Consider the following 12,061-nt stretch of genomic DNA (forward strand, 5'->3'; position numbering starts at 1 on the left):
ACTTCCTTTTAGAGAAGGAAAATAAAGAAATTAGGAAAGATACTCTATGCTGGTTTAAAAAAAAACAAATCAAGCACCTGTGGATTTCTCTCTTCAGTTTCTGTATTTTATTTAAAACTTTTTAAATAACACTATAAGTTATGAAATACTTGACGTTACAAACAGTGCCAACGTAACAGTCATCACTTCCAGTCAGTCCTTCGCAGCTCTTGGGCTGCCACCATTGCTGTGCACAGGCTGTGCTAAAGTTCATCGTGCTTAAGGCCTGCAACCAAAGGGGAAAAACTTATTTTAAAAATTATTTTATATAAAAGTTTAATGAGCAGTTCTGTAAAATGTGGAGAAACCCCTTTATTTTATTTACTGCTGGTCGGTCAGCTCAGCGACAGGAACTTCCTTTTCAGAGCCTCACTGTAAGTTGACCATAAGCTTTCACACAGGATAAAAACAGCTAAAAATTCTTTAGAATGAAAATTGCATTTGCTCCCTCATCCAAATATTTTAAATATTTATCTGCTATGTTTTTTCTTCAACCTTGAGAGCAGAGACCATATTTTTATTTTTTGTTTCATGTTACTTCAAGATGTCAGGGCTTACTGAAAGTCCTATAAGGAGGTTTTTTTCCTCATGCTATTTAAGTAACTCGGTTTAAAACAATTTTAGTAAAAAAACCAAACCAAACTCCATTTGTAAACTAAACCACCATTTATATTGTTGGGTTTTTTTCTAGGTACACTACACATTCACGAGCATAGCACAAAAGTACAGTTACTATGAAAGCTGCTTTCAAGCAAATTTCAAGCCAGAAAGATAAGTAAGAAAAGCTAAGTAAGGGATACTTCTACTGAATTAATACAGGAGATTGACACTGAAATTATTGACAGCTTTGGTGAACAAACGAATTAACAAGAGACTCAGTCACCCACTGCTTAACGGACTACACCGAGCTGGGAGGCATTAGCTTTAGATTCCCTAAATGAGGTCTAAGGTAATGCACTTAATTTAATATTTGTGGCTCAAAGCATGAGGAACAGTTGGTTGTGTTTGAACTCTAAAAACAGCACACCGTTGTTAACAATTTTCTTGGAGATTTTGGCATGAAACCAAAGACTTTATCCTCGCTGTGTACGTGCAATGGAAAGAGGCATCATGCAGATCTTAAAATACACACAATTCCTCTAAGAGCAGGGAAAGTTACACAAATACAATACTTGTGCCTACTGACCCCAATCAATTTCCACCATATTAATATTTGCTTTAAAGAGCTAACAGATGAATATGCATGGAAATTACCTTTTTGAATTAATGAGGTTGGATTTTTCTTCTCTTTTCCAATTTGATGTATGAACTTTTGTATCTCGGAGTCATAGTCAACCCATTCGGGAACTATCCGGGCAGCAGCCTTCAATTTTGGTTCTTTGGTTTGGGGGTTGTTGCACTGAAATTTTAAAACACACCAGGTGTAAGCAAAGTAAATGTGAAAATATCACCTCTCCAAGGAATGTTAAGTGATCTCCCCCTCGACATCACTGAAAATAAACAGCAAAACACCAAACATGTATTAGTCATAAAAGCGGGCTATGTAATCATACACTGACTAGGACAACAATCAAGAAGTTTTAAAATGGTCTTATCTTTCACTTTGAAATAAATGTAAGTTTAATGTCAAACAAACTACTCAACAGCAAATCAAGAATCTTGAGAAGGAAGGCAGAGAAGTACAGTAAAAAGTCATTTCCTGTAAAGATACAAAGAAAATGAAGCTATTTCCGTACTGAATATTTGCACCAGACTCCAGTTACCTGTTTTTCTTCAGAACTGGGGCTGTGAATTATCACTCACGCTGCACGGAGGGTGTTAAAAAATGAGGATGGGGGAAAAATGGGATGGGGGTAATAACGACAGAGATTAACATTTTCTTTCTCTGTTTGAAGTCCTAAAGACATTTTCTGCTTTCTAAACATGGCTGTGTTCCTCAGCATCATGCTTTTTAAGTTCAGCTTTGTCTCCAGTTTATAGTGAGAACCATGTGAGAAAACCATGATAACATCAATCCTCTACATGTTGGTTTCTGAGGAACCTGCTTTGTAAGGAGCGCAATAGCAGCAGGCAATACCCAGACAATTAGAGATCCACTAACCTGATTATGGAAAAAAGATAGGGAAAAATATACGTACAGGTGTGAAAAGCCCTGATCCTATCCAGTTACAGGCATAGGAATATTTCAGGTATAGTTTTCAGCTTCAACATAAGCAGGATTGGTACGGAGCAAGCGGGAGAGGTCTGAAGTGGAAAGGAGAGACGTCGCTGTATTTTCAGGCAAAAGAAGCAGTTGCGGTGCCTTCCAGCAAAGCTGCCTCTAGGGCATCTCATATGTGCATTTCAAAAGCCACAGAAATTATAGGGAAATTTGTAATCTGTGAAACCAACTCAAAATCCACTCACCAAGTCTATCGTTTTAGCCTTTTTCTTGGATTCATCGTCACACCAGGTTTCACACCAAAGCCATTCCTGAGGAAGAGACTTAATAGCCACTTGATGAATCATGTTGTTGGGAAGATCCTGGACAGATTTTGGAAAATCAAAAATTAGCACTGAATTTGGTGTAACTGGTTATCAGGGAGCTACTTAAAAGTAGAATATCCTATTACCATTCCTGCACAACGTTCTTATGTTTCCTCCTAAGAGTTCACCTGTTCCAGGTAGGTTCAAAACTTAAGTCATGCCCATTTTGATGACCAGCTCCACCTCTCATTTCTCAAGTAATTTTTTCTTGTACTTACACTTCCTTAGCTTCACATAAGCGATACTTACTTACTGTCTGATCCTTACGGTTCAGGTACTGCATGTCCTACTGAAATACTACTGAGCAGAATTAGACTGTGTGGAGTTACTAAAGCATAACTTCACCATCTTTCCATTCCTCAAGTTTGCAAATAAACCTCAAAAGCATACAATCCAGGACTGTGCTACTACTCTACATTTGGCCATCTTCTAGGAAAACAGATTCCAGAAACATGGGTGTGAAAAGGAAAAGCTACCGAACTGCTATTCTAGCGGTCTTCCTTACTTCACTTAAAATATAGATATATATATTATATACATATATTTTGACCTTTATTATATAGTCAAGTACTCTCATAGTGAAAATCTGCACCAGTATCTTGCTGGGTACAGGGAACAGCATTTACAAATGAGAAAAACCTCAGGCTGTCATGCACTGCACACACTCTGGCCAGAGTTAAAAATAAGACGTCATTGGTAGAGCCATTCGTAAGCTCCTTCACATGTGCAACCCTTATGTTGTATTTCAAAAACAAATGTCAGCACTCAAATAAGTATTAGTCACATCTTATTTTGCCAATACATCTCGCTAAATGTGACAGGATAAAATAGCACAGATAGCTGCATTATAAAAGGCATATCATTTAATTCAAATATAGACATTAGTACAGAAAAACTGCATCTAATAAATATACTGAGAGTCAAGGCATTTAAACATTACTGAAATGTTTTCCTTTTTGAAAAACTTCAGTTCCATGAATTTTTGGAAAATAAAATGAAATTAAGATGGTGATAAATCATTTAAGAGAAAAGGGGCTGATTTTCTGTTGTGCCTCTCTGACCTTCTGAATGAAATCACAGTTCCTGTGTTATTGCAGTAACTCTCAAAGTTGTGAATTTACAAATTGTTACATGGAGTAGCAAGTAGAAAGACACCTTCTAGTTCCAAGATTTCAAGTACATAGAAACAACTAAAAACGTCTGAAAATTTCAAAAAGTTGCTTCTCCTTTCCATTTTTAGTTTGAAAACACTAAAAATACATCTAGAAGATCAAAGAGGAAACATAAAAGAACAAGGGTGAGAACAGGTGGTTTTTACGGCCAGTGCCAGGATCCCTGTTTATCCAAAAGATGTAAACCGCAGAAATTAAAGTCTTCTAGACTTTCACATACACCCTTTAAAATTTGCTCTCTGATTTGATTGACAATGTGAGTGTGTTCGCATTTGGTCAGATAACCTACATAATTTTAAAGGGGGACTCTTCTACAGGAGCATAACTTCAAATTAAAAAAATAAAGAAACATTTCCTCTTAATAAAAGAGTCTACTCTTACATTCCTGCCTGCTGATTTTTATTCTTTAGGTAAAGAACAAGAGCATTAATTACCTATTTTTAATGAATTGCTATTAATATATATACCTGTCAAGTATTTTGTCATCTTCATACAGACATTTTCATGCTTCTCTTTAAAAAGGACAATTAGATGTGCTGTACTGGAAATCTAGTTTCTATGTCTAATTTTCCTCCCTAGGAGTTCTTTACTTACTGCCCTTGGCATTTAAAAGTACCTTTTTCCCCACTCTATCTACTTCTATTTTGAGGTTTATTTTAGCATAACCCCAACTACCACCCATGAAGGCAGCAGTGCTGGCAGATCAGCAAAGAGCTAAGATTACTGCTGCTTTGAGAAGGGCTGTGAGCAGACTATATATCTGACTATCCAGTCAGATATTCACTATGAAAATAAAGATTTTATCATCATGCATTTTATCAGTAGACAAAAGCTCTCCATGACTCGTCACATACATTGATTGCACTGTGGTTTGTATTTCTAGGAACGATCCCATATTTGGTGTAAGCAGCAGCAACGAAGACAAAGTGATTCTTATCAATATAGTCAGAAAGCAGATTCCTATGAAAATATTACCTTGAAATATTTCCCTTTGCAAAGTCACTACAAGTCTCTTCTGCCAAGATTTAGCTGCCTTAATGCCTGCTCTCTGCAGGCATCCACTGATGCTTCAGTGGCTTTTGATCTGATCCAACAGTTTTATAAGAGGTATATGCTATATAACTATTGATGCTGTCATTGAAAACATAAGAACCTCCAAATGGAAAGATGCACTTCCTTAATATTTTGAGAACATTAGATAAAACTAATGCCTGAGAAGCAGCATTATGGTGGAAACCCTGTAACAGCTTCTGAGTCTTAAAGGTCTTTCCGAAAGACACCTTGTACATACGGGTAAGGCTATGTCTGAAAACCACAGCTGGTCACATCAGGACTCTCCAAATGTGTGATACAGGGCCAATAATTCAATTTCTTGTCCAGAAAAGAGAGGTAAAAATCTGAATTTTGCTGTTAATATCAGGCTTTTGCTCTTAGTAGTCATCGCTTAAGGCTGCTCCAACTCCTTGTACCCAGTCTAGTTCAAGCTGCCACTTGGTCCAGTATAATAAGATCTGCTATCTGCAATTTTTAATGTTATTTCTGGAAAACATGCAAGGGGTAGTAATGTGCTTAGGTAGGAGACAGAGAGAAACCCACTTGCAGAGTAAGGGGGTGGAGTGCAGGCACTGAGAGACGTGGGCTTTGCTAATCTGCTACAAGCAGGTACCAAACCTTTTGTGCTTTAGTAATTCCACAAGGAAAATTACAAAAAGCAGGGACAATCTCACTTATTAAACCTTCCAAAGTTCACCCAAAGAGAGACATGAATAAAAACCATTATTTACTCAGCCAGAAATTGGATAAGCTGTATCCTCAATCTTCTGCTGAGTTAAAGAGCCTTTACTACAGAAGAAAATAGTAAATTGGAGTATGTTCTGTACATAGGATCTACTTACATCCTTGTGATTTGCACTCTGACTTACCCCACTGGGCTTTAAAAATTGGTGGAGTTTTATAAATGAAGACTACAGTCACCCTGAGGTGACCATGTACAGCAACCGCTAGAGTGCATTAGCGGGTAGCTTCCAAAAATTAAATTTACATTAATGGGAAAAAAGGAAGGAAGAGAGAAAAGAGCTTGTATATGAGAATATAAGCTTATCCCTAGAAAAATACCAATGTATATAGAACATGTGCATAAAACTGTACAAATAAAGGACAGCAGTGCCATATATTTGTCATCTATGCTGGTTTTTTCCTTTTAAAAAAATTAATTATTTAAAGTAATTATTATTTGGTTTTCTGACCTGTGCTCATATGCACACCTGAAAATTTGGTAGCACATCAATAAAGAGCAAATAATTTCGGGATCATGTAACATATATAGAGAGAAATACAAAATAATTCCATGTATATTAAGAAAGATAAAGAAAATAAAACCCAAACTGTTTAAAGCCGTGGATACCTGGTCTAGATTTGACAGACTGTTGGGATCTTGACTGAGAGCCTGGTACTGGCCCCGCAGCCTGTCCCCAGCTGCAATCTTCCTGAACTTCTTAAGATCCACAACGTACAAGGCACTAAAAGGATTTAAAAATAAAAAAAAAACTAATTAAGATTTGTGGAGTTTCACTGTCTTTTTTATATTGTTAATAAAAGTAACAAGAAACCAAAACCTGTTCCCATCCTAAAGGAATTTTTTAATTAAATAGCTGAAGCTACAGTAAAAAAGTGAAATCGATATGGCATCAGAACTCATGCCTTATGCATCTCTTGCTTTTGAATGCCTCAGCGATCAATACCAAGATCCAGATTTTAATCAAATTCATGAACAGCACAAAAATCTGCAAGGATTTCTCCTACCTAATGTGGTATTTCCTTTTCCCGAGATGTGACGCCCAGTACCCCGATTTCCAGAAGCGGTACCCATCCATTTCTTTACGGCTGTCACAGAAAGGTGTGTACCCATAGGGAGCTCCATTTAGATCGAGATCTCTGAGGTCTTTTAGGTCACTTCTCACAATCTAAATTAAAAAAAAAAAATATTGTTTATAATGTAATACTGTTTTAAAGCTGAGCATATGAGGGTAGTTATTGCAGCAAGCTTCCCAAAGTTTAATTTTAATTTAATTAAAAAAACAAACCTTACACGACAGCAGTGGAGTGCAGATAAGGTATTCCACTGGCATGACATTTGCTAAATTATTGTTCAAGGGAAAAAATATGTGTTTATTCTGTGGCCATTTGTATAACATATTTAGTAAGTAAACTAATTAAAACAAGCAAAGTATCATCCTGGGGTGTATTAGAAGAGGTGTGGTGAGTAGGTCGAGAGAGGTTCTCCTTCCCCTCTACTCTGCCCTGGTGAGACCACATCTGGAATATTGTGTTCAGTTCTGGGCCCCTCAGTTCAAGAAGGATAGAGAGTGGCTTGAAAGAGTCCAGCGCAGAGCCACAGAGATGATTGAGGGAGTGGAGCATCTCCCTTCTGAGGAGTGGCTGAGGGAGCTGGGTCTGTTTAGCTTGGAGAAGAGGAGACTGAGGGGTGACCTCATTCATGTTTATAAATTTGTAAAGGGCAAGCGTCAGGAGGAAGGAGCCAGGCTCTTCTCTCTGATGTCACATGATAGGAAAGGGTAACAGCACTGGACCAGGCTGCCCAGGGAGGTTGTGGAGTCTCCTTCTCTGGAGACATTTAAAACCAACCTGGACACGCTCCTGTGTGACCTAGTCTAGGTGATCCTGCTCTGGCAGGGGGGTTGGACTGGATGATCTTTCGAGGTCCCTTCCAATTCCTAATATTCTGTGATTATGTGATTTTTAATTCATAGACCTTTGTTTCTGGTTGCCCAATATTAAATTCATTCATGCAGGAGTATATCTTCCAAAATCCACTGAGCATCTCCCTTCTAAAAAATCCTTCCTATTTGTTACATTAACTTGGGCACGCTGAAATTATTTTAAAAAAATCTTTGTATATGGCAGCAAAATACTTTTAAAAATAAGTTATGAGGACATGCTACAAATGTCCTTTATTTACTAATCAATCATTCTTACATCAAGCCCCACTAATCTAATTTATCAGAGGTAAAACAAACAGTTTTAGCTGTTTTGGCTTACAGAGAAATCCTTACCGTAGTTAGGAGGGACAACCACTGCTATTACTGTATTCAGATGAAACTGCAGAAAGTTGCAGTCTGCATTGCTACATCTAAATCTAATTTATCCTCAAGCTTTGGAAAAGGACCAAAATACATAATATTTGTTCTGAGGTTTTTAATAACCATGTGATAGACTCTTCAATGTCTCATCTGTTTGAGACAGTGTGTTACCTTTCAGTATATTATACAATATTAATTTGAGTGAAAGACTGCATACAAGTTTAAGAGGAGGAGGCAGGATTCATCTTAAAAAAACAAATCAGCCCTTCAGAATATCCCAAAGTTGTTCAGATAGCCTGAATTAATCACCTCAAGCCCCTTTTATAGTGAGTGGAGAAGTTCTCTCACAGTCAGCCCAGAGACTGAACCCCTTGAATATGCTGTCAGTGAAATGCACTTTCAGATGGCACATACCCCTCCAGGTGCCCTTCTCTCTCCACGGGCTTTAGAGGCAATTTGGGGCAACACAGTGTGATGACACTCTTAAATTTTACGTGACTAAAGACAAGTGAAATGATTGCATTTCACGTTCTGCAACAGCACTGGTTTTGCTGATACAAATGCAATAGTCTTACAAGACCAATATCTGAATAAAAGGGCCACAGAGAATGCAACTGGATTAGTTTAAGCCAAAATGAATTCCTCACACATTTATGGAGCATTAATTTTTCTTACCTGGTCAGCATCGACAAATATGATTTTATCCACAGCCAAAGGGAAAAGAACATCCAGAAAAAGAATTTTGTAGCCCCAGATAATTCTTTGTTTTTCTGTCTGTTGATGAAGCCAGCGGGGCCACTTATACTGTACCAACTCATACTTGAACCCGAACTTTTTAGCCATGTGAGGAATAACATCCTAGAAGAATGAAAAATATATCAGTTACACACGTATGTGACACACAAGGACTCAGAAGGGCAAAGAGGGAATGCTGAAACACAGCTGCAGCTGTGGTGGCCTTACTGACTACATAAATTATTATTATTTTAAAATGTTTCTTTAATTCTGGCAGTATCCTACATAAATATAAATACATAACTACAAAAACACATAAATATAAAAAGCATTTTCTTTCAAGCTCTTGAAGACTATCAGCAGAGAATAAGTTATTATAACATATAACCGGGTTTTGGGGTCCAGGAAAGAAGCACACACACAAGACTTTTAAAACTAGTGGTATTTAATGCATCCAGAGGTAATTTCCAACTGTGAAAATTTAGTTATAATTATATAAATAGGTTTTTTTGGGAAAAAAAACCCAAAAACTACTTAAAATTTTTAAGAAGAATAGAAGGAAGACATTTCCCTTACCTTAAATGTTGGTGAGAGATAGTTTTTCAAAAACCAAAATTTAACTGGTGTTTTTGTATGACGTAGGACAGAAAGCATCATAATTCTGTGGAAATACAAGGCTACAATAAACAAACAAATACACACAGGTCATTAAATTTCAAACTGCACCTACAAGGTGTTAAAGCTTTCTAAGTGTAATTTTCTTTAACCCAGTTTAAGCAGAAACCTCTATTTCTAATTAAAAGCTTTAAAGAGCATGTGTTCAAGACTGCTTTGAGATGGATTTATTTGATCCAGATTAGCTAAGCAATTTCAGAAGTGCATCTGTTAACAACTTTTATTCTAAGGGAGGAGCCTGACAAAATTGGAAGAATGATGAATACTTTATATTAACTTAGCTACTGAGATAGCTTCTTTTAGAAATACACTGGTTGAGTTTATTAGGTTGAAATGAAAAACTGTGGAAAAGAGAAAGCACAGTTCAAGTTAAGATCCCCTTCATAAAACCCTTGATAACTGTAAAAATCATGATTTTGGGTTCAAATTTTTTTTGCTATTGTGGCATTTGTTTGGTGTAACCAGACAGATAAGCAATGCCTTATGCAAGAGGTCGAGTCTGCCCTATAAATCAAGAAATAATCAACTTTAAATAAGGTAAAGAAGCACATAGGATTTTTTTTCTTTTAAAACATAAACCAGCCTTTCCCTTTATGAAGGCTGTTGTAGGTTGAAGGGAAGAAACACACATGTTCAAACTGCATCAGACTACTAAGAAATCAGAATCAATACATACAAAATACTACTTTCCAAATAAATACGCATGAAAGAATTGTGAAATTCAATATTAGGACAGGAAAAGTCACTAAATCTGATATGTGTGGACAAGTATTGAAAGAAATCCAAAAAGTAATGGAGATGGCTGTGAACAGATTAGGCAAAACTGTAAGAATTCCCTCAAAGCAACCATTGCTCATTGAATGAACACTGAGGTGAGTAAGGCCATAGGTACATATAGCAAGACCCACAGTTTGGGCTAAACGTAAATAGATACCGCTCTAACAAAGTCACTGCTGTTATGTCTTTGTAAAGAGAGGCTGAACTTTATCATAGAATCATAGAATAGCAGCTTGGAAGGGACCACAGGGATCATGCAGTCCAACCTCTCAAGGTAAAGGTATAGTTTAAATGCGATGGGTCAGCACCTTGTCAAGCTGACTCTTAAAACTGACCAATGCAGGGGAATTTACCACTGCCCCTGAGACATTGTTCCAATGTCTGATTGATCTCATGGTAAAAAAAATTCTTCTGGAGTTCAAAATATTATCCTTTATGTTCACACTTCGCACATGCACTCATGAAAGACACAGAAAACATTTTTCTTTCTTCAAAGGATAATAGCATTTTTGAACATCTATACAATGAACCACTTTGCTCTCAAAGATTAATTTGGTCCTCACTGTATACAGCCTTTTTATGTTTTAACAGTTTATTCTTTACACCTTGTTAAAAAAGTCAGACTTTTAAGGTGCTTAATTTTAGGACAAACGTTTACAGTATCCCTATGAAATTCTCATTTCCTTTTTACCTTTCCTTACCTTAAAAAGCGTTCATATAAATGGCCTGAAGCAACTGAAAAAATGTTAAGAATATCACTTTTCTTTTCCTTCTCCTCTGTCAAAATTTCTTCTGAAAATCTAAGAAAAAACCCCAAATTATTACATAAAGTATACGTTCAGCAGAAAGAAAATACTACTACATTAACATTAAGCTTGTAAAGAATAAAAAATAAGAAAATCCATAAAAGAAATACTCATTCTACAGTAATTGAATACACTTATAATCTACTTCTACTGCACATGCCTATGATACCAAAACCTTTTGGGAACAACATCTCATACCAAATCACCCAGGTCAAATAACAGCACAACTGCAGTCTCCAATATTTTAAATCAAACAGAGCCCAAATCTGGAAAGAACTCTGTTTCATCAAAGCAAGAATCAGAACTACACACAGCCAAAATACCTTGAGAACTGGTTATTTTTAAAATCACTCACAGCTATTCTTCAAGTTTTATCCACGTGCATTCTACATCACAAGAACCAGTGCATGTTCTTGATGTGAGGGATGTCTGCGTAGCCCCATAGGTGACTGAGCTGAATGGATACTCCAGAATACAGACTGATCATAATATCAAGATAGCCCCACCAGGCCAAACCACCTATTTAGCCCAGTATCTTAAAAACTGCAAATAACACGGCCAAGGAGTAGTAGCCTTTCACAAAATACTCTCATAACATTCAGTGGTTCATGGTGATGGGATTTACTGAGTGTTTTTCATAATACTTGCTGAATTTTTCCTTAAATTCATCCAATTCCTCTCCCTATAAGCTACCCATGATCTCTGAGGTACACTGTCCATAGGTTTTCTGTTTCTGCTGCACTGCATTATCTGCTTGCTTTGAATACCAAAGTTTACAGGGATTGGTTTTTTTAATCCTGTGTGCCTTCCAGCACACACAGCTGGGGATGTGGCTGCAGTCCTCCTCAGAGCAGTGTTTCGCAGATTTTGGAACTGCAGAGGCTGCCTTAGCCAAATTGGTTACAGTAAGGACTGACAGTGTTGGGGATTCACTCCAATAGTCTTTATTTTAGGTAAGTCACTCCTCACACACTTAGATTGTGTGAGTCACTCCTATTAATTTTTCTTCTGGTTAGATCCCTTCTAGAAGTATATTTCAAAAGTATAAAAATAAATATTCCTCATAATATTTAAGAGCAAATGAGACAAGTCTCAGCTCCCCAACATATTCAATAGAATTCACCTCACTCCACTAATACAAAGCTGACATCTCAGAAGGCTGCAATGTGTGTAAGCGGTGCGAATAATCTTTTGAGAAACCCACATCAGCACTGGTAAGAGGAGACAGCAC

General features: G+C 37.0%; 1 protein-coding gene across 1 annotated transcript; it reads right to left on the minus strand.

Moving 5' to 3' along the window:
• Window positions 1-242: 242 nt before the first annotated feature.
• Window positions 243-10,756, minus strand: UGGT2 (UDP-glucose glycoprotein glucosyltransferase 2). The gene is made up of 8 exons (XM_010192905.1): window positions 10,726-10,756; window positions 9,149-9,233; window positions 8,513-8,695; window positions 6,540-6,700; window positions 6,142-6,256; window positions 2,446-2,562; window positions 1,294-1,438; window positions 243-265 (listed from the first exon to the last, which is right to left on the minus strand). Exons 2-8 carry the CDS (start codon window positions 9,227-9,229, stop codon window positions 243-245), a joined length of 825 nt encoding a protein of 274 aa, XP_010191207.1. The 5' UTR covers window positions 9,230-9,233; window positions 10,726-10,756.
• Window positions 10,757-12,061: the final 1,305 nt, after the last annotated feature.

The sequence above is a fragment of the Mesitornis unicolor genome, unplaced genomic scaffold (genome assembly GCF_000695765.1).
Source record: "Mesitornis unicolor isolate BGI_N332 unplaced genomic scaffold, ASM69576v1 scaffold20809, whole genome shotgun sequence".
Lineage (NCBI taxonomy): Eukaryota > Metazoa > Chordata > Aves > Mesitornithiformes > Mesitornithidae > Mesitornis > Mesitornis unicolor.